The following is a 24,042-nucleotide window of genomic DNA, read 5'->3' as shown; positions in this document are numbered from 1 at the left end:
GCAGGAAAAGCGAAGAACAGTGCAGGACAGATTCGATTTCTTTGCTAAATTTACTAGCAACAAAAGGATACAAGGTAGACAAAGGTAAGCTGCAATACTGCTTAGATGAGGTGCTCTACTTAGGGCAGCTGATTTCAAAAGATGGCAAAAGGATATTACCAGACAGGGCAGCAGCAATACATCACCTGATAATACCAAGAGTCACGGAAATGCAAACATTTCTCAGCATTTGTAATTACTGCCGTGCATGGATACTTGACTACGCAGTGTACACACGCCCACTGTTACAGGCTTTAACAGAAGCCCAAAAGAACAACATCCCCTTGAAATGGACACAAGAGATGATGACGCAGTACTACAAATCTCATCGCGCAGGCGCCAGTTCTAGCACACCCCGATTATGACCGGGAGTACTACCTGTTTTCACATTGTAACGGTATAGTGATGACCGCAGTTCTAACACAGAAGACATCAGTAGGCCACAAGCCATTGGCCTATTACAGCAGCACACTAGACTCAGTAATGCAGGGCCACTTCGCGTGCAAACAAGTTCTCGCAGCAGCAGCCTTCGCCATAGAGAAAAGCGCCACCATCGTAATGGGTTGTTCTGTGACACTATACGCGGAGCACTCGCTGTTCGCCATTCTAGAAAGGTCCAAATCCAAACTCACTACAAAAAGAGCAACAGCATGCAAAATCATAATATCCAGCCCAAACGTCCATGTGGTGAGATGTAAAACAATGAACCCTGCCATATTCATTACAGAACTATGCACAGTAGAAGATATGCAAGCGCATGATTGCGCCACATACGAAGGGGAAGGAGATGACATCCCAAAAGCAAGCGAAAACGCACTCAAGGTAGGGGAAATATATTTTGTGGATGGGTCTGCATCAATAGACAGTGAAACAGGAGAAAAACATGTAGGAGCAGCCGTAGTAAGAATGGAGGAAGAAGGATATGAGATTATTGTGCAAAAACGTCTCCCCTCACACTATTCAGCACAGGCAGCAGAACTAATGGCTTTGATTGAAGCACTCCGCACAGCTAAAGGGTGTGCAGTGACGATCTACTCGGACTCAGCATATGTAACCACAACTGTACATTCAGGGTTATCCAGATGGCTAAGAAGAGGGTTTAGAAGGGCAGATGGCTTGCCAGTACAACATGCAGCACTCTTAAATGACCTAATCAAAGCACTATCAGAACCGCCAGTGGTAGCGTTGGTCAAGTGCCAAGCACACACCAAAAAAACACGGACGTGATCTCGCTGGGGAACGCGGCAGCCGACGCTGCTGTGACAGAAGCAGCATATTTCAATGTACTGCAACACTTAGAATGTATTGCGAAACCAACCAGTTCTGAAACACAAGAAGAATGATACAGTTATACCCCAATTGCACAGATAATTGAATTGCAAAAACGTGCACCAATAGAGGAACAAGAATTATGGGGAAAAAGCAGGTGCAAACTATCACCAACAGATTTGATATGGCAACAAGAACTAACAGGAAAGGTAGTGATGCCAGTAGAACTGTAAGAAGTAGCATTTCAACAATTACACTTCCCGACACATGTAACTAAACAACACATTGCAGCAGAGATTCAGGAAGAGTGGTTTGTGCGAATTTCCAGGAGCATTTGTCCAAATTCATAATAGATTGCACTACATACCAAAGATACAACTCAGGTATGACTCTTAGAACGCTGCGAGGTACACTGCCATTTCCTGTGGGGCCTTTCAGAGAGCTCCACATTGATTACGGCGATATGGGAGAAAGGTGTAATGGAGCCAGATATCTCATTGTAATAGTTTGTCTATTTTCACGGTGGGTGGAAGCTGGGCCATGTTCACACCCAGACGCAAAATGTGCAGCGAAGGTTTTGGTACGAGAGGTTTTTTCCAGATGGGGCATTTGTGATGTGATAATGTCAGACAATGGCACCCATTTTGTGAAGGAGTGAAGCACAAATTATGTTCTATTTATCAACTGCAGGCCAACAGGCTGGTAGAAAAAATCAACGCCCTGCTTAAAAGCAAACTATCCAAGCGGTGTAACACACTCAAAAAGAATTGGGTGTATTGCTTGCCCTAAGCACTGTTCCAACTCAGAACGCAACTAAGTAAGGACCCCCATTTGAGCCTGCACGAAATAGTGACGGGACGGCGCATTCATACGCCTCTCTCACCAGTAAGGAGCGCATCAGATGCTCACAGAGCTGCCACAGTGCTGGGGGGTGAATTTAAGGAATACCTTACCCAACTGACACACGCATTGTGTAGTATAGCAAAGCAAATGGCACCACAGTTCACACAAAACAGTGGAACAGATACAACCACGGCAGCACAAGACAGACCGACAGGACAGTTAATGCCAGGAGAAACAGTGTATGTGCGAAGTTTTGTGCGGAGATGGAACTCCCCGCGGTTTCATCGTCCTTATGAGGTTATCTATTGTACACCCAGTGCAGTGAAGGAGAAGGGGTTAAAATATTGGGTGCATCTCTCAGATGTGAGAAGAGCACACGATAGTACAACTCCTCAGAGTGACCAACAACAACGTGGAGAAATTGCATGTGGATAAAATAAAAGTGTTTAACGTGCAAATAAAAGTAAAGAAACATATTTTGAAAAGTATGAAAGAAAAAAGCTTACTATAAAGAAACATGTGCAGAAAGTGGCATCACAAGTTTACAGTATATACATATCTGTCTCTTTTCCTATCTTTCTTATTCTCCACCTTACTATAATTTTAATGTGTTATAATTAAGTTGAACTTGTCCAAGGAACAGTGATGAAGTAAAATAAAAGTGTATGAATTAACAATAGATATGATAGATAGTAGAACTATAAGAAATTAATGAAATAATGAGCCAAAAGTAGAGATGTATAAAAGTATGAAACGTTTTTTGCAATGTACTTAACAATTTTATATCGCCCCTTCAGGTGAAAACATGACGGAAAGGAGGGCCCTCACTAACAACAACACAAGTGTAGATAGTGATAGAGTAGATAGTAGAATAAATATTTGTTACAACTACGAATGCGGGTTGAAATTTGCAGCAATATTATTTTCTCTAATGTTATTTTTTGCGGCCTGGTATTGGGCATTTACTTTCATAACTGGGGATATGAAAGAGGGGGGGAGTGGGGTAAAGCTAATACGGGAAGGCCCAAGTCTCAAATGGGCCGCAGTTACAACAATTTGGAGACATAATGGCTCTGTAAACGACAATCTTACCACGTTGCATAAAAACCGAACTGCCACAACCCCCGTTTTTTCACTTGCTGCTATAGGGTTAGGCAATGATAATGAGACTAATGAGTATGATGGTGATTATTCCTGGTTCAGTGAGCCTGATCTGACAAATACTACTGTACATGCAACCACAGAACCTACCTCACAAGGCACTGTAATGCACGTAAACCCGATACCACAATCACCCAAGACCCCCCGGTGTCACAGTCCTGGCAAAATGTTAATGAACAAAGTGATATGACATGGGCGGACATCTTTCCCATAAGGTACCAGAGGGTAAAAATGTTACATGACAGCCAAGGAGGGAGGAGGAGATGAAGAAGAGGGGTGGGAGGGAAAAGGTATGATGTATACCATGGCCTGGGATTGGATGAAATTGAAGACCCCCGCCACCCAGATCAATCAAACAAATGATACTCAGACATGAGTGCAACAGCCAAACAAACCACAAACAAGAACTGTTATGTCTGCTCTCTTATACCGCATGCTTCAGGCACACCTAAAATACTTATACCTCAAGAAGTGCCCTTGTCGGATGCCTAATGTTTACTTCATCTCGTATTGTGTAGGATTCTGAGCACCTTCCAGTCACACGCAGTTACAATAGAAATGCTGCAGAATGAGAAAACCTAAACGAGTAAGCCGCTAGGAGTGATTTGCATCAAAGAACCATTTTTTGTTATCAGAGGGATACGTTTCACAGAAAACAAATGGCATGAAGAGACAATCACGTGCACGGCAGAACCGTTGCGAGGACTCACTGAAGAGAACTTTCAATGGGTCAAGGAGACATGCACTCCCGTCTGGTCCCAGCACATTGCAAAACTCACGTGGGTTACTGCACTTGAGAAACCCATCAAAACACAGAAGGAAATTCTGCATGATCTTTGTTTCCATGGTGAAGGGAAGGTACAAATGGGCTCCAACAGACAATGCAACAAAACGATCATCATTCCAGATATGAAAAAGGGTACGGCAGCACTCATGGACATGTATTGGGTTTGTGGCAAGCAAGCATACCTGCATCTGCCGCCATCGTGGAGGGGCACCTGCGCCTTAGCCACACTGCATTTGGCGCTAATGGTAATCCCAGAGAGCCGTATCCGAGGGGGAAGAGATTTGGCTGGCATATCGGGAGCAGGAGATTCGGCTGGCATATCGGCAGCAAGGGATTCGGCTGACATATCAGCAGCATCAGAGAAACCGACAACAGAGCCATCCACATACAATATTCTGTCTGAAAAAGAGCTACACGACAGAATGTCCCGCCAAAAAAGGTCATCCAACTATATCTCAAGTAAATCATCAGACCTCCTTGCTGAGATTCCAGACAAATATAAACTCTTCAATTCTGCTGAAAGTTGCTTTGCCTTGCTCCTGGCGCCAGGACTTCAAGTGCGAACAAACGCCAAATGGCTGCAGATCGTGTGCTGGGAGCTATTCCAACTGGCCAACGACACTGAAGAGGGGTTCAATGTCATAAAAGTGGAACTTCGAGCTCTACGCCTAATGACAATGCAGAACCGGTACGTTCTGGACCTACTCACAGCAATGGACGGCGGTGTTTGCCGAAAAATAAGGAGAGCCTGCTGTACATTCGTACCTTCTGAAGACACGGACAATGGGACACTTTCCCACGTTATCTCAGCAGTACATAGCCTTGGAGAAAAAATGCGGAAGGAAAGAGGAATAGAACCGAGCAACTGGTTCGACAACATCTTCAATTGGATACCCTCATGGCTCAGTGTCATGATGAACATTTTTATTCCAGTAATTGTTTTTATTTTGCTATTTTTCTGTGTGTGCCAGTTGGGCATATGCTGCTGTGCAAAATCTATGCCTAGTTCAACAATGATGATGGTGACAATGGGCAAAATCGACAATGGTAGCAACCATGATAGATGCACAAATACAGACTGGGGAATCAAATCCACCAAAATATTGCCTGACAGCAGTAAATCACCAGCATGGGGACAGGGTAGACAACTTATACCACACCACAATTAAAGAGCCCCTAGAATTACAATCGTACAGGGAGGTGTGGGTGGACCTAGATGGGGATAGGGGAAATATATATATGACATGTACCCCGGATGAATATGCCAGGAGAGGTCAAAGCCTACATCGTGTTTGCAGGGCTTGGCTGCCAATAAAAGGGACACCAGCATGGGATGAGGCAGTACAAGAAGCAGAGTATTATCGAAGTGAGAGTAATAAAGCAAATTAGTTTGTTACTTTAGATGTAACGAAAGGGGGGAATGTCTGGGAGTAAGGGGTTGTTTGGGCCCCCCTCGCTCATTCAGCACGAAAGAAGCCACTTGCAAATGCATCAGCGGGGATGCCTCCATTGCCCGTATGCTAACATTAGCATAAGTGGGGCTAATGCGGGAGACACTTGGCTTCCATTTTGTGTGCCCTCGACTCCATATTTGGACTAGGCCTCACTTCGAGAATATAATAAGACTTATCTCCACTCTGCAGCGCCGCACACAGTGCGCTCATAGCCCCCACCTTTTCTCTCACTGTCTGCATGCTTCATAAATCCCTTTCCCATGAATGTGCCAGAAGTAATTGAAACAAATAAGTCCAATGTAGCATCTTAATCTTCCTCTGTGGTCACTGGCCTATGTGTGAACCGGCTGGAACCATGTCTTGTAGCTCATCCATCTCCACAAACCCACCAGTGCCCACTTACCCCCGCTGGTGGAAAATTACTGCCAATGTAACCCTGTGCCCTCCTAAGGTATTCTCATGATGTACCAGAAGTGTGACCCTGCTGTGCAGCCCACCCCAGAGTGCCCCCACTAATACCCAGACCTCTGTCACAGGATATTGTGTCTCAACACTAACATATGTCATTCCACCACCATTTACCTTGATGTGCGAAGACCCACCCTGTCACCCACGTTATCTCACAGACTCTAAGCCCAGTACCCCATAAAAGTCCCACTGAAGGAAGGTATAATCATGTGTATACAATTTATGTGTTTTTTAGATTTACTCAAAGGTATAGCAGTAATCATTGTTTATTATATGTCTAATGCTAGTTTCTTATGCCAGCTTAGTTAGTGCCAGCTCTGCCTCACCGCAACCTGACCCTCATCCCGCTCGGACACAGGCAGATGGACCTTGTGACGCTCACCCTCCCACCAACCGAACAGCCAATCCGGAGGAAGCAGCGCCTAAAGCAACATATGTTACAGACTCCATGTCCAATCCTGTGTCACTGTAGTCCCACATGTAATGATATCATTGATAATGCTTTTGCCCTTCTTAAGTTCATGTAATTGTAATGTTTGCCATAGCGCTCTCGAGGCAGCAGAGTTCTCTGGATGCCAACTTTATATAAAACAACTGAATCATCCAACCTGTTCTCTTAGTCTCATTCCCCATTGGGGTGTCTCATACTTATTTTGGAAATTCATGTGTAAGTCGGGGAGTGAGCCTTTACAGAAGGTGCCTCCTATCTGTTTAGGACTCTAACAGAGATTACAATCTGTCTCAACATATTTAAGATGTCACATATTTTTCTCCTGCTTTCCCATATAGGGACATTCTTTTTTGGGTTGAACTACCAACCCTACCACTAACGGTCCAACGAGCGAGGATCCACTGGATTTACAGTTCGCAAGACCCGAGAATAGATAATACTCTTCTCCTCGACTAAAGGTGAGCCTATTTACCCGCCTTTTAACAGTAGGCCAATAACAGTATAGTCACTATGGGGGTCATTCCGAGTTTGGAGGCAGCCATGGAGCTATTAGCGCCATTGCTGCCTCCAAACTCGGGTCCGGGTAGTTAGAATGGGGACTTACTGGGTCACTCCAACCTTGGAAGACCCGGTAAATCCCCATTCTGAAAACCATTCCCCATTCCCATTCGAGCCCCCATAGGGCTCAATGGGAATGGGGAAGGAGCTAAAAATGGGCCCGCAAATTGCAGGCCCATTATTAGCTCACTGGTCCCTTAACGGGTCCCGCTAAGGGCGGCTGGTAAAACCAGCCGGCCCTGGTGCGACCCGCTCAGGGACCTCGGAATAAGGCGGTAGGGGGTTAACAGCACTGGCATCCTTTCCGGTGCCATTAACCCCTTACCGCAAGGGTCAGAATGACCCCCTATGTCTTTTGTAGCTCTTAGGGGCTTCTACCATTTTTGTATTTGTTTTTAGCGAATTGTAAACATATCTCCATGGTCTTACACCAACCAGGTACCAGGAAGGCTGTATTTGAGTCCCGACCACCATGACTGTGAATGGTTTCGCCCTCTGACACACATTGATGCATGTAATTACCAACCTGCGGAAATGTGACACTCATTGATGGAGGTAAACTAGAAAATTGAGGAACAGTAGCTCACTCTAGGCATTTGCTTTTGTTTTGATCTGATAGGGGAAGGACGCATAGAAATTCCTCGCTGAATACCTCATAAGCACCATAGCGCAATCTAAACGCTTTGACAAGAACTGGATCTAATCTCCTGATGAATGTTCTGGGTTTATTGCCATTTGTGAACTGAAACATGTCCAGACAGTAGCCTGTATAACGACAATTCAGTGAAAAATAAACGTAAACATACAGAGTTGCATGTAATAATTCTAGATTTTTCACAGTATATGCAAACCAGAAAATGTGTGGTTAATTGACAACTGTTTTTTGTTAAGATACCCAGGCCACCATTGTGGCAGATTGCAAATGTACAGGACATTGACTGAGTTGTGCATACGTTGGTCTTTTATTTATGATTTTACATGATTTAACCCTTGATGTTGTACGTTTATCTTTATGATGATTCAATTTGTTATTTAACCACTGAAAGTACCCTCTTTCAGTCTTTCACCCTACCAGATCTGCCTCCTCCTCCCTCTGTTACACAGTTAACCCCTACCCAGAACTAGATAGAGGCAGCACTCAGATATTTGCTTTATGAGTGCATATCCGGGGTTCCTTGTTTATTCTAATATCAAGTAAAAACATCTGGTCCAGTAGTGAAAGTTCCAAGGGACGACCTAATAAGCATCATTATAGGGTCACAAGAGGGAGAAAGGTAGCCAATGCGATGCCTTCCCCCAAGAGGTCTAGAAGCGCTACAACAATTCAGGAGGGAAGAATTCCGCCGAAAGAGGCCCCCCCACAACCGAGGCCCCAGTATGAATGACGCATCCACCAAAGAAGAGATAGCAGGGTAATGGCGGAAATAAGAGCCCTGCGCACCGACATTCAAACATCCATCTCAGAATTGCCAGGATAAGTGGAAAAAATAAAAGGAAAAGTGGAAAACCTGGAGCACATCCAGGTCAATGTGGATCTTGTGGGAATGAAATTGTTTGCGAGAATGATGGACATTGAGCTGAGAGAAGAAGAGCTCACCCTGAAAATAGACGTCCTGAAGAACAGAGAAAGGAGATCGAACATAAGCATAATTGGCATGGAGGAGACAGACGCAGAGTTCCTGGCCCAGGTCGAAAATAAAGTGCAGGACATTGTAAACCCATGAGTAGGGAGGTAAGAAAGTGCAGATTGAAAGAGCCCACAGGAGGGGAAGCGTTCAGCGGCGGCCCACGCTCCGTAGTGGTGAAATTCCTGCAGTATAAAGAGAAATCCTCTGCAGGGCTAAGCAGGTACAAGGTATCGAATACCAAGGTTCGAACATCAAGATGTATCAAGATCTGTCAGACTTCACCCTAGGGCGCAGGAGGGAATGTAGGCCACTCACCACATGGCTTACGGAGCAATGAACATGATACAGGTGGGGGTACCTATTTGCTTTGACATTTGATGTCAAGGGAGAAGATTATAGAGTCACCACACCGGAAGAAGATAAGCAAGTTCTGCAACACCTAACAGAGAACACAGAAACAAGGGGCCCAGCATGCCCACAAGGGGCCCACTCCCCAAGGCAATTGCAAATGGAAGTTCCACACCAAAGGCGCAAAGGAAGTAAAGCAGGAAGAAAGTACTTGAAACTGAGTTCCCTATCACCGTCAAAACCTCCCTGTCCAAGAAGGGGATGCCGAGGCAATCGCATGAAAAGGCCCCAAGAGGTAAAGGAGAAAGGCGAAGGGAAGGGAAGGAATTAAAGATCCCTGGTAAGTGAGGGCTCATAACATAGTGGCCCTCAGTTTAAAGAGGGCGTCTGAACTCAAGGAACCACGGGTTGGGTTCACAACTGTGGGTACATTCTGTTAATCACGGTTTTAGTTACTAAGGGAGGGGGGAGGGAGACAGACGGGGTCACGTCCAGAAGAGAGAGAGAGAGAGAGAGAGAGAGAGAGATTGAGGATACATGGATGGGGAGCTGGAGAGCTGAAGTAGGTGGGAATGGAGAGAAGGGAACCAACCTAGGAATGGAAGAAAAGGTAAGGCAGACGAAAGGAAGCACCCTCCTGAGGGTAGGCTCATTAAACATCAAGGGTATGAATTCCCCCACCTAAAGGTCATTGGTAATGCAGGAATTCGAGAGGGCATTGCTCTACGTGCTCTTCATCCAAGAGACCAGACTGAAAGCAGGCGAGGAGAGGCCACTGAATTTAGTGGGACAAACAGATTCAGCCTTATCCGCACAGAAAAAAGGAGGGGTAGGGCTAATACTACACAAGCGGGTCCATATGTTCAACCTCGGGGTCCACTCATTGATGGAAGGTAGGCTCCTATTGGTACAGGGAAGCTGGGAGGTAACCTGGATCACACTAGCAGGAGTATACACACCCGACCAGGGACAGAGTGCTTTCAACGAAGAGGCCCTCGACACCATTATGGCAGAAAATAACCATAATAGGAGGTGACTTTAATACTTGGGCGGAACCACAAATGGATAGACAAGCGACGAGAGCAGAGCAAAAGGGGACACCACTGGGGGGGGGATTTGAAAAAGGCCTGGCAGACAGGGGCTTGTTAGATGTCTGGAGGGGCCAACACCCGAGAGGAAGTGATACACATTCCTATCTAGTGTCCACGCAACCTTCACTAGAATCGAATATCTACTAATTAGTAGGGAGCACCACTTGTGAATAATGGAGAGTGCATTCCGAGCAGCGGGGTGGTCAGACCATGATATGGTGACCATGAACCTTGAAATGGAGGGCATAGGCGGACGGGTCGCCAAGTGGCACTGCAATGAGTACCTTTGGCGAGACAAGCTCTTCGCCAGGGAACTCAAAGCCGCTATTGAAGAATACTTCCTAATCAATGACAACGGGAAGGTAGGTGGTACAACACTATGGGAGGCTGGGAACACCAAATGGAGGGGGGCCTAATTAATGAAGGAGCCAAGAAGAAACTGGAGGAGAAATTGGGCAGAGAAATAAAACATCTAGAAGACCTATCGGGAGGAACACCTGATAACACAAACAAAAAAGGGCTGATCTGAGTGCGCTGGGAGTAGGGGACACAATACGTAAACTGAAATTCTTGAAGCAAACATTTTACGCAAAGGGAGACAAAGCGGATAAAATCCTGGCCTCCAAATTGAGAGCTCAGTGGGCCGAGAGATAGGTTGAGAGAGTTAGGGAGGAGGAAGGAGACTGGGCCACATCCCCGGGTGAAATAGCCGACCACTTTGCAAAATACTATGAGGAGCTTTATAAAAACCAAAGGCTCCGGGGGAAAACAGAGATACAAGAATGCATTGCCAGGGCAGGGGTAAAACAACTCTCCCAAATGGAACAAGCTTCCTGGAGTTCCCTTTCACTCCCGAAGAAATAAAGGTTGGTGATAAATCAGCTTCCACTTGGAGGGGCACCAGGGGAGGATGGCTACACAATGGGTTTCTACAAGCAATTCACAAACAACCTAGTCCCCCATATGGCCAAATTATTCAACCACATTCAAAAGTCCAGCCAAGCTCCTCCCTCCTTCATAAAAGCACATATCATGGTCATCCCCAAAATGGGGAAATACCCCACCAGCTGCGAGTCATACTGCCCAATATCACTTTCAAACACAGACATGAAGATTTACACGAGAGCTCGGGCCACGCAGGTGGAAGGAATGATGCCTCGCCTGATCCATCTAGACCATGTGGGCTTTATAAAGGGGAGACAAGGGGCAGACGCCATGGCCAAAACCCTAGATATCATAGAACACTCGAGGGAGGAAGGGGAAGGACAAGCTCTGCTCAGTATGGACTCAGAAAAGGCCTTCGATCGGGTGGAGTGGGAGTACCTCTGGGCCACACTGGAGACCATGGCCTTTGGAGAGAGGTTCATAAAAGGGACTCAAGCAGTACATAAGGCCCCCACGGGAAGGGTGGTAGTCAATGGCAAAACATCAAGGGAATTCATCCTCACAAGGGAAGCCAGGCAGGGATGCCCACTCTCCCCCCTCCTGTACACCCTATCCATAGTACACCTGGGGAACATGATTAGGAAGGACCCAACCATTGAAGGGATTAAGGTGGGGGACCACGAATATAAGTTGGCAATGTTCGTTGATGATATGCTCCTATACATGCCTAACCTCTCAACCTCCATACCGAGAGTTCTGCAAACCATAAGGGAATACGGCAAATGGGCAGAATTGAAGGTCAACATTGAGAAATCTACACTCTTCGCATATAACAACCCAAGGGACACCATTGAGCAGAGCTCAAACACCTTGGGAATCCCAGTTGCCCTACAGACATTAAAATAGCTGGGTATCAACATCACAAGAGAAGCAAAGGACCTCTACAAGGCCAATCCCCCACCTCCCTTATGATGGAGCTAAATGCGGACTTAGATAGATGGGCAAAATTGACAATCTCCTGGTTGGGCTGCCTTAAAGCAATCAAGATGTAAATCCTCCCCAAGCTCCTCTATCAATACCAAATGCTCCTAATAGAAATCCCAGGGATTCACTTCACCAAACCCACCAGGTTCCTGTGGCAAGGGAAGAAACAACGGATAACTTACAACACCCTAACACGAGACAAGGAGGATGGGGGAGTGGGCCTTGCTGACTGTTACACGTACTATCGTGCAGCCCAATTTAGGGCCCTGGTGCCGCACCTGAGAGGGGAGAAAAATAGGCAATGGGTCGAAATAGAAAATTACCTCTTGCGACCATTAACACTGGGGGAGTGGCTTTGGGCCCCAAAGATCTACATTCCGTGGTAAAGTCATTAACCATAAAATGTTGGGCCCGCTCCTGAAACTCTGGTAAACAAAGGCGAAATCAGGGGACACACAACGTGGCCTTTGTCCTTGAGCCACATCTGGGCACCGCCTATTAGAAACGAGATCCAAGAAACACTACGCTTCCAGGAGTGGTACGAAGTGGGACTGGAAAGGGTAGGACAGATGATAAAAAGAGACTCATACATCTCACTTCAGGAACTAGAAGCAGGGCTAACCATCAAACCCATAGTAGCTTTCCAATTCCTGCAACTGAAGGGAGTCCTGACATCCCCAAAATGGAAGGACAAACTACAGACTTAATGCCACTAGAAAAGATTTTGAGTGAAACCACATCGTCGAGGGGCCTCATCTCTCAGATATACAACCAAACAAACACAAGTGAAGCCCTTAGGGAGCAGTGGGAGAAAGATCTGTGCCTGCCATTGCACAAAGATCTTCGGAAACCCCTTTTCAAATATACCCACAATACTTCCATCTTCCACTCCTTCATAGGTGGCAATACGACACCAAGCGCTTCTCCAAAATGTTCAGAGAATCGAGCCCAATATGTTGGAGAGGATGCAGCGAGCGAGCGGACTACTGGCACATGTGGTGGTCGTGCCCGAAAGCTCAGGCATTCTGGAAGGAGGTTCTGGCCCGGATCAGAAAAAATAGATCGGGTGGAACGTGACTGCAACACCGTACCAGTCCTATTTGGACTGGAAGAACCGGAGGGCCAATGGTCGCGGCTCACACACATGCCACATTTCCTGTTACTGGCAGCAAGCATATGCCTCACGATAAAGTGGAAATCACAGACCCTCCCTTCAGAAAGAACTTGGGCCCAGAAGGCCAAAAGAACTATACAAGATGGAGAAAAATACAGGGGCCCTCCATGAACTTAACCCGAGCAGAGAAATAGAATTATCACTCTTCCTCAACACTTATAAGTAATCCATTCATGCGCACCACTCCAGAGCACCCACCGACGCATTCGAAATACACGCTCGACAAATGATATTCTTTACCCGTCTTGTCCCCGGGGGGAGGAAGGAGTATAAGTGACTGCACCGTTTGAAGGGACGCACAAGGAAGTCATAGCAAACATCTCAGTGATGTTACGTGCACTGTTTATTTACAAAATGCTTAATAAAGTAAGTTTAAAAAAAAGATATTTAATTCACTATTCTTTGGGACTTGCAATGACATCAATTAGGTTTTGTGATTGTCCCTTGAAAAGTAGAGCTGATGGTACTAACTCTTGGCCTCTTTGGGGTCACATTCAATATATCTGATATATCTGCTATGCTTAGGTCTTAGTGCTACCTGTTTCTATGATAAGGGAAATACTTTGTCAATGAAGTTGTGTTAGTAATTTGCTGCCAAAGAAGGCCTGATGAGCCCGACCTGAAGGCCTGTAGTGTCCATCCACCCTGGCCAAGAGGAAAGATCTTGTTCAATCTCAAAAAAGTTATCCCCGTGAGAAAGGCACTAGAGTTTCTTGAAGCCCAGACCCAATGAAAGTATGTGTGGTGCCAAGAAGTTTGTATGAGCTGGAGCAAATCATATTTGGTCAAAAACTGCACATATTTAGTAGCACTAGCTGGACAAAATGTAAGTCTGAAAAACCAGGAGTGTGATTGAGGGTAATAAGCTGTGCACATCCAATGAGAGGCCAACACTATCTGCTATACTCTCAGGTCCTCCACCTGCAAATATACTTCAGCACTCATACAATAACTGACTGGGAGACAGTTGGAGCTCGCTCTCTTTACATTTTGTTAATTTTCAAACTTCTTCAGCAACAGCAACCACTAGCCTGAGCAGGGATCTTTGAACATTATATGAATTAAATGTCTGACCGCTGCCCACTTCACAAACTCCTGGTCCATACAACTATCTATGGAATTGTTTAATTATGAACTCACAGCTCTGCATTTATCTTCAGGCTCTATCAACACCTTTTCCCGCCGGGACCTTTCCTTTCATGCCAGATTTCCTCACTCAGGATTTCCAACAAGTTGATTGAAAGCTGTGGAACTTGTCTCTTACATCACCTGTGGCTAGCTCGAGCTTCAACTAAAGGAATTCTGTATATTTTGCCTTGCTAATTTTTCACAGCACCACCAACTCCCCCCTTTAAGTTCAAATAACTGGGAACTTCACTCTGGTCAATCTTACAGCCCATTAAATAAATCTTCAAACAATGCTAAATATTCGTGCCCAATCGACACCTATGATGAATGGCTTTTATAAAGCAGATTTCACAAAAAATATAAAAAGGTTAGGACAATGTTTATTCCACTAACTCCTACTTTTGCCCTAAAAAGTGTGTGCCTATTTTTGTGCTCATTATTTTACTAACTACTAAGTGCATTTCTACTGTTTCATATAACCCTGGATTTGGACCTTGAGTACCATATCCCTTGAATGTCTTGTATTGTGCTTAATGGTTGCTTAATGGTATCATTCATTCTTAGAAACGTTCCTATACTTAAGTCTTAAAGTGCAGCCTACCTAGCTAAACTAGAGGAGATGCAAAGGTCCATGATGGAGTCTTGGCTAAAACGCATGACCTTAATCAGAACAGGATGAAGCTCATGTAGAGAGGATGAAGTCTCTGCCTTTTTTTCCTTTCCATTTCCTAATTTCTTCCACACTGCAAGCTCCAAGCTCATACCACCATTTGCTCCAAAATCATTTTGTACATTAACGCCCTTTGTTGGGGACTATTGCAAAGTCAATTCAGAATGAGTTGGCCTCTTTCAGACACAAGATCATTAATAGGGCCTTAGATTAAACTTGTAGTGTATATCCACCACCTGATTCTTATCAGATTGCTAATGTGAATTGCATACTATTTGCTTTGACCTTTGTCCCCAAACGTTTTGTAATATCCAGTTAATGGACGTTTACCTTTGTCTGTACTTTATGCTATTTGCCTTTTGAATAGGTTGCATTGTTTATTTCTGTTGCTTTATGCCTTGTGATTGATCACACTGCCTAAAATGAGAGGCAAGTGTACAACTAGGAGTCAGCCTCCATCTCTATATTTGTAGGGTTGCTTGAACTTGGGTGTTGTGGCAGCTCAGTAAGACCACAATGTTTCACCCCCTATATTAGATTTATGTTTCTCAAATACTTTCCTCGCGGATACCAAGGAGCTTCTGCAAATAATTTTAAAGTTATTTTGGTCTACTAATTGCATCACAAGCTCTCTGGGAAATCGTCTTTCGTTTCACGATGTTGCTAACAGGATTTAAGATCTACGTTAGTCTTGTGATTCAATGAATCTGCTTATGCGTAATTGACTTGAACTCAAAATACTTTAGTAGATTTCAACAGTTGTGTGACACACTTGTTGTCTCGGTTATGACTGAATTCACCATTAAAAATTAACATCACCCACGTCCTCTCTTATTTTTCCACCAGAATGTTTATGTTGGAAAGTATTCTATCACCCACCTTGAGCAAGGTGGGTGAGAAGCGGCGGAAGGAAGGCTTTAAAAAATACAAACCATACAGGGTAAAATATGAACACAAGTGGCTACTGTGGATGCTGTGTGAGTTGGCTGAAAAAGTAATGAAGCAAAGGTGGTATCTGGATTAGGTTCTTATGACATCTGGTGCGATGAATGTATGAAATGTCTAGTGGGGGCTTCATGCTGGTGATAGCAACCGTTCAATCCGCCCTACACCTAAGTATAGGGGGCATTGCAATAATGCTTGTACCCAACACTAAGCATTATTGGTAGTACTCAAATTCTTATTATTATGAAGGGCATTCCATTTTGTTATATATCATCACTCTATCTATGCTTCTATGTTATTCTCTTCTTCCTCTGTCACACTTGACCCTTTTCTCCCCCTTTCTCAATCTCAAACATGTCTCACTGCATTGTTTTATAATTTTACCAAGACAACAAAAGCATCAACAAGTATTAGGATTAGAGAATTTGCACACATTTCTATTTAACATGCATTGTGATGTACAAGGGCAAAATGTGAGCTAGATGTCTCCCTTTTCCAGTGTCTTCAACGTTGCAAGTCCCCACATTTCTATTCATTATCCCATTCAACTCACCTCATTGGCGCATGTGATGTTACTGAAGCCAGTCCCAGTGATTGTTAATAGGTCAGAGGCCGGTCCTCTGGAAGGGGAGATGCTGGTTATAGATGGCGAGTAGCAGCTCAAAAATGTAAACACAAATGAGTTGTCTTTTTTATCATCATTGGAGGACTGACTGCATCCAGGATCCTGTGTTATGCAGTTAGATCCTGGCAGCGGGAGATTCTCAGATGATCCTTAAACAAACACAATATTTGAACAAATTATTGTGCTGCCTAAAACATCATCAATAATCTGTGGTAAATCCCAAATAACGCCCCAAATTTAGTTAGCAGTCCAAACGTACTTCAATCAAAATTGTTTTACCTTCCAGCAATACACTCGTTAATATTGGCAAGCCTATAACACAGGTATTGGTTAATAAGGACGCTACTTTGCTTCACTTTGCATATATTCCCTAGATAAAATGCATGCCTACACTTTTTCAAATGTTCCTCTACTAAAGGCAGAGCTTCCACTCCCCTTTTTCTTTCCTGAACCAACACTGAGCACACTTTGTCCCTTCACTTCCTGTCTAGCTCCTCAGAGAGGAAGTGGTGTCCGGAGGCTGGGAAGTCCATTCATTTGAAGGTGATCGAGCCCTTTCAGGTGGACTTCTTCAATGATGCAAAAATCCTCATACGTAAAGATATAATAAGGGAAAAGCAATGCAAGATTAGCCTGAGAGATGTGCGTGCTATAATGGAAAGGTGAATTATTTCTGTATTCTTCTCCATGGGCTTGTGCCCAGAATAGGATAGCAGAAAGGAGGCGTCCCAGAGAAATTGACACTAAGAAGGAAGGAATGCACTCAAATGTGGGTTGCTTGTTTGCTGTGCTTAAGGAGTGAAATTGCAACTAATTGAGGTGGTCCAATAAGCTAAAACGTCTTGTGTTGCTTGTGTTTCCGTTCAGAGAGGACTTTGCCTAGCTCTCCAGCCTGAGCCACTCCCATCAGTGACAAGACCAAGACTTATTTGAATATGACTCTCTTACTTCTGTAATGGTGCAAGATAGATAAAGGGCAACTGGCTGTAACAGGCCTATCATACTCAGATCTAAGGCTACCCCGCACTCATCTCCCTCTCTCTGCTCTCTCTATTTCTCACTGTTTCCTCTCAGGCTTGGCCTTTGGCTGTTTCTATGTGAGTGTGAGTTGTGTTATTTGTCAGGTGTGCATTTTCTACAGCCCCCCCTACCGCTGCTGACAGCAGCATGATCAGAGAAAAGGACACGTTACCGTAGGGGTGGTTGCAAAAGAAGCTATTACAAAAAACAAAACAAGGACATTATTTATTTTTAGTAATATTGTAAACTTGCTGTTTCTTTTTAACATTGTGTAATGTTCATTTCTAATGAACTGCTCCAGTATATATTTTAGTCACAATAAGAACATTGCACATGTCTTACAGAACATCATCAAAAATCTACGGTATTCTTGCACATTATTTTCTGAAAGAAGGTTATCATTTCAATGTGGACAGTCGGGCACACTCCTATTGAATTATTTCAGAATAAACATGGGGTAAGGAGAAAGGTAAATATAGAACCAGTAAGAGTTCCACCTTACTTTGCATAAAAAAACAAATAGCACTTTGGGAACATAAGTGTGTCCACAGATCTTTATATGTGACACATATCACTGTGGTCAAAGGGCTGTATGCTCAGTTACTGCACACTGGGCTTAGTGATCATTGAATTTTTCACTGCCCTCACAGTAACATTCAAATGTTTGCAACATTGATCCACATATATTGATTTTCACAGCACCAGGATTTTAAGGCAGGGATAAAATGGCTGCAACATAAGTTTCGTTTCTGGGACCAATGGCTGATTAAATAGAGTTTTAGCTGTGTCTCAGGGTGTGGATGGTTGTGCAGACGCTCAATTCCCAAATGCACAGACATCTGTTCTTGAGAATTATATATGTAGGATGGAAGGGAAGCTACCCGCTGACATGATGGATGAATTGCTTTCTAGCCACCAGTTTTAGATGTCTGTGTTAAACATATTACCACCAATGCCTCTGCAGGCACAATGGGGCTCATTATAAGTTGGCCAGTGAAGAATGAACATGTCGTATAGTGCCACGTTACTGCACCGGACAACTACGAGTTTGCCAGTGAGGTGGCAGAATTACCTCAAGCTGGAGGTCATTCTGCCACTCTACCGGCATAAATAGCCAGTAATACCGGCACCTGTAATACTGGCAAACTCCCCTATGAGTCGTATGAAACTCCATGGAATGGGGAGTTACACTGTCTCCCGGCACTCGTAATCGGTGGACATTCCTGTAATCGTAATACAGTTTTCCGGTATCCTGGCAGATTTACCGCCAGGATACAGGCACATTTATAATAACCCCAATGTCCCTTTCACGTGCTCATTTGATTCATTGTCATTATAAAGATTGATTAGAACTGTGATGTGCTGTAGCCAGAAAACAGTGAAATATCATGGTGGCTATGACAACTACCTGATGGTATATTGCTACAACACTCCCATGATTACCTTTAGCCGCCGTGGATTACCTGGATTGTATGTTGCTTCTGTACCGCCAATGCTCAGGTGTAATCGGCTTTTCTGTCGTGAAAGTTGCTTCACTTTAACTGCACCTTGCATGAAAATTGTCTGTGAATCACTAACAAACCCACTGCTGTAGAAGTAAACTCCAGGCAATGTGAACTGGTAAGAAAATGATCCTAAATAATAATAATAAAAAGTTTGTAAGTGGCAAAATTGATAAAATGTGTGCTTACTGTTTATGTTCTAATATAACTAAATGATGCCCGCACCTGAACTTGTTTTCACATTTCCACTGGTGAATCCGCTGCCATCATAACTTGTATCTCCTGGACTTGAGACAGAGAACACACGGTAGCCTATTCCCTGGACCGCTGGTGGCGCGTCCCACTGCCACTGCACTCTGTCCCCCACAGAAACCTCAAGGGTTGAAGGAGACCAGGCATATCCCAGTCCATATACTAAAGACAGAAACATTTGCAATCAATAATACATTACATTACAGAAGAAATGTTGATTGGTTATTCAGAGGCATGATAAATACATACAATGCAAGATCACATTACTGAACTTGAACATGCACTTGACTAAATAGGGCAACATAGCTCTGTATGGAACTACTATTATCACCCTGACGCAGGAAACAGCCAATCAGCCCCATTGGGTGATGGGTCAAACCAGGCGATGAAGGCCTGTAATCTGAGGAAGCTGTCAGCTGTTCCTCCACTCACTGAAGCCTTGTCCCTCCTTTCCCACCCCCACCAGTAAGTACACCTACAAACAGCCCTCTCATGTCTCCGAACCCACCATGCTACCACTGTCTCTGCCCAAGCCGCAAGGAAGACGGAAAGGGCTCACTGAGGAGCGTCCCTCTCACATTTCCATTGTGGACATCTTCTGTTGTGCTACGTGTCCCTTTGATGAAAGTTGCATTACTGTGCACTGCCTTCAATCAAGTTTTTGTGCAGAAACACTGTGCATAAGTTCAACCAACAACTGATGTGGGATACTAATATTGTTAATGGTCATCGTTGTGGGATTACTCAGTCTGTAATGGCTCTAGGCTTGTGGCAAAAGCCAGTTGTCATTATCGGCCCAGTAGGTCACCACTATGGCTATTAATGTTATAAAACCAGCATAAATACAAATAAGGCCTGATTTACAAAAGCGTTTTTCATTTGGCATTCACAACAAGAGTGAAAAAATGGTTCTTGCAATGGTCTCTCGACAGGAAGAATGATAGCATGCGTTTTAGAGCAAGGGACGGAGCATTCCAAACGGTGTCCGGTCAAAGGGTCGAATACATTGTTTCGAAATACAATAGTTTCGAAACAAAAGGACGGGAAAAAAAAGTCGAATGCCTTTTTTTAAATGTATTTTTTTTTTGCTTTCGTATAGGAAAGAAAATTGTTTTTTACACTAAAACGTACATTCGACTTTAACGTACATTTGACTTTTTTTCCGGTCCCTTTGGTTCAAAACTATGCATTCGAACCAATTGCATTCGACCCTTTCACCTACAACCTTCCAAACATCTGGAGCCACACATGAGAAGTTACAGGCGACCAGCATTGGGTGGAGCATCCTTGCTCGGTGAGACATTACTCAATGCCTGCCTGGTGCTACTAGGGGCACACTCCTGAGCCACCACCAGCATCCATGGTTATGCCAGACATCCATAGCATTTGGAAGCTCATTTTGATTCTCCCGTACAGCTCTCCCCGGCTGAAACCCATGCCACCAATCTGGGGTCTTTGCTTGCTCAAACAGGGGTCAGGTGGCATAAAACGTGGGTAAGCAGCAGCTTTGCCCAGTCCACCCAGAAACATTCATGAAACATGTAGATTTGGATCTTGTATTGGGGTGTTAAACTGGTAATGTCTCCTCCTATCAACATCTGCATCAGGTTGGCTTCTCCCCTCTTTCGGACAACTCCACCCACATTTTCTGTCTTTGTATAAGAAGAACATCTTTCTGCAAGATATGACTATATTAAAGGCTATTGTGTTTGCCCATATTATCTTGAGATGCCATTCGTCCCTATACTGAATTGTTCCTTTACCAATGGGAGTTCAGGAGCGTGCACTCATCACCAAATGCACTAAATGCTAGACATAGTCTTTTACTTGTATCTCATGAAAGAGAGATTGTTGTTCCTGTAAAACCTGCTGTAAGCTTTTAGCATTTGGTTCCCAGAAAAAAAGACAACCGTTTTTTAATCTGTTTTAAAAGCTACATTTTCTACATGAGTAAGTAATCCATCCACAACGTCTTATCTGGGATTGCTATGGGTCACATGGTGTAGAAGTGATGTAACCTAGCAGTGAGAGCTAAACTGCCTCTTTTGTGGTGGAACTAAGCTTGATGGAATGTGAGTATTCCTTAAGCAATAATACCCGATCCAGTAATTTCCATGGCGGCCAGCAGGGAGACGGTGGGGCAGCAGCGGCGGCGGCAGGCGCCGCCGCTGCAGTAATCAGTTAAGTGGGGCTGGGGGTCGTAGGAACTGGAAATTGAAAGGAAAGGAGGGTGGGTGTAAAATGGCAGGGCGGGGGAAGCAGCCGTCAATTTGCTTGGAACGCAGGCTTGGATTGAGGGATTCAGCCCGTAATCCAAGCAATCCAAGCAACCTGATTGGTTGCTTCCCTGCCTGGGGGACCTTACTGATTGACAGATTGTCAAATGTCCTAGCAGAACACCACCTTTGCCTGCAGATACCATGGCTTGTAGACATGCCCTTCTACTTCCCCCACAATTTCTGAGGCTTTAGTGTGTCACACGATATCACAAAATACACTAAAAGTTCTGTGGATTCAATAACAACCTTGGTTTAATGGTGGTCAAATATTTATAACCGGCTGTCTTTGGAGAAACCTGTGCATTCAGATGGCTCCTTGGTCTTGTTGATGTCTGTTGGGAAGTTTGCAGTACTTCATGCAAACTTCGGGACCTCATCTCTATGACCATGCTGTGAAAGTAGTGGGAATGGCACTGGACCACTTTGAACGTAAGAATGTTCATCTAACAATAGACATGCGTCAGAAAATAACATGATAGGGGAGTTGATATCTGGGAGAATGTAAAGGTTATTGGCTCAGTCCTCACGGTTTACAATAGGCTTTGTGGCTTCTGATTATGCATATAGATGCCTTAAGCATAGACACACGTTCTCCATTTTGTGGTGACCCACTTCATAAAGTAAAACCTGTTACTAGATGAGATTGTAATTGTGGACCAGAAGATCTGAGTCCACTTTAAATGCTCATCCATTGCCGATAATATGCTGGGAAACCTGCAGCCATATACTAGGAAAGCTGCAGACATGCCACCATCGCCCTTACAACCTGCAATGTTGACTCAGTGGACTTCAATTCTTCATACGCTGTCACGTCTGTGAGAACAGTGCAATGCAGTGATTGACTGCTGTAATATCACAATGGATGGTACCTATTTAATACCTGTAAACGTTGGACAATTGCTTTTCTTTACTGCAGCCATTTGAAGAGGCCACCCGTCATGTTAGCGTGTCAGCTGTATCACTCCGCGCAGTGCTGAGACTTGGTGTATCTTTCGGAATTATACTTTTCCAGTATAATACATGATTATAAACTGCCTGATCATGCAGAAGCAGGGCAACTGGCTATTAATCTGTGTCCAACCTTCTGACAGAAACCACACATTGTTGGGATGAAGTGGAATAAGAATGACCTCCTGTCATCTGTATCTGACTCACAGTTGTATGTCAAAGTGGCAGGTTTTAGGCAGCCTGTGCCTGATGATGAGGAAGACGCAGTGGGATTTCATTCACAAGAGTACAGGCTAGACATATCTAGGGATGTACAAAAGATAGTTTAAATGTCTGCATGGAAGAAGAAGAGCGAGGCAAAGGCCAGAGTTAAACAACCCATTTTGGGATTACACAACTGCAAATGTATTAATCAGAGAGTGGATATATGTGTTCTCCACAACTCCTAACACTACTTCAGGTGGCCCCAATGAAAACCTTTTGAGTGTGAAAAATGTAAGCGGCTGTGTGATAGACACATACCGACGTCTGGTTTATCCCCAGAATAATTCAGCAGGCCCACTGCACACCAGATGGTTGGCACCTGGACACATTCCAACGTGACATTATTGAGGATCTGCTGCATTTTTTACTTGTCAAGCGGCCTTGGGGTCTGTTTGGTGTACTTTGCAGTGCCTGCTGTGTCAGTGCACTTGTCTGAAGCGCCAGTGCTGCTGATTTGACTGACTGCAAAGTTGTACTACACTAGCATGTGCTTCTTATGCCTGTTTTTGAAAAAGGCTGTACACCAGTGCAGAGCGATTGCCAAAAGCATCCTTCCTTTGTCAGTGTTTTCACTTGAAAATTGCATCTCGCAAAACAAAAGAGGTGATGGCTGGGGAGGTTCTGCAAAGCCATTACAAAAGGGGAAAGGCCTTATGCCAATTAGGCATGGTCACACCCCAACCCAAAAGGGGCAGTCCAGCCCAAACTGCTAGGTCACATCCCTTCTGCCCGATACCACAAGCATCACCAGACATGTTTCGGCATCATTCGCCAGTGAGGAGATGCTTGGGTCTCTAGGCCCAGCAGGCACAGGGTCCATGTCTGGACATACCCGTCCCACTCAGGGTGACTATAGCACAACAAAAGAGGTGATGGCTGCAAGGTTTAGAATGAATCTTAACCTCTGGCCTACACCCTCTTCTTCTGTCTCTTATTCTCTCCTGCTCTCTGTGGTGTAGAGGAAAAATAAAGAGACTTGAGTCTTGAACTTTAATCAGGTGATGGAGCAGACTCTTTGTGAGGTTCTACATTGCCATCTGATTCAAAGGAAATCAGAGGTGGGAGTTTTCAGGAATCACCTCTCCTTTCTCATCCGTGAATTGATGTCTTTGTTGTTCAGCTGATGTCATATTCGCTCACTCTTGCAACTAGGTTTTGAAATCTCAACATTCTCATTATCCTCCACTTGAACTCCATCCTCTGCCACCTGATGAATGTACAAAGACGCTGCATGCCCAATTACATTTCTTACTAATGCACAAGAATCTT

At 44.4% G+C, this 24,042-nt stretch overlaps 1 protein-coding gene across 1 annotated transcript in view; it reads right to left on the bottom strand.

Moving 5' to 3' along the window:
* The window catches only part of LOC138498338 (fibrocystin-L-like), an 848,238-nt gene that overhangs the window by 809,398 nt on the left and 14,798 nt on the right, over nucleotides 1–24,042 (bottom strand). The window contains exons 3-5 of the mRNA XM_069622136.1: nucleotides 19,256–19,444; nucleotides 18,992–19,162; nucleotides 16,437–16,657 (exon numbers count right to left, since the gene is read on the bottom strand). Coding sequence (XP_069478237.1) covers nucleotides 16,437–16,657; nucleotides 18,992–19,162; nucleotides 19,256–19,444 — 581 coding nt within the window. The remainder of the gene's footprint in view (nucleotides 1–16,436; nucleotides 16,658–18,991; nucleotides 19,163–19,255; nucleotides 19,445–24,042) is intronic.

The sequence above is a fragment of the Ambystoma mexicanum genome, chromosome 5q, assembly GCF_040938575.1.
Source record: "Ambystoma mexicanum isolate Mex_15411 chromosome 5q, UKY_AmexF1_1, whole genome shotgun sequence".
NCBI classification, from domain to species: Eukaryota; Metazoa; Chordata; class Amphibia; order Caudata; family Ambystomatidae; genus Ambystoma; species Ambystoma mexicanum.
This window is presented reverse-complemented; position numbering and strand designations above follow the sequence as displayed.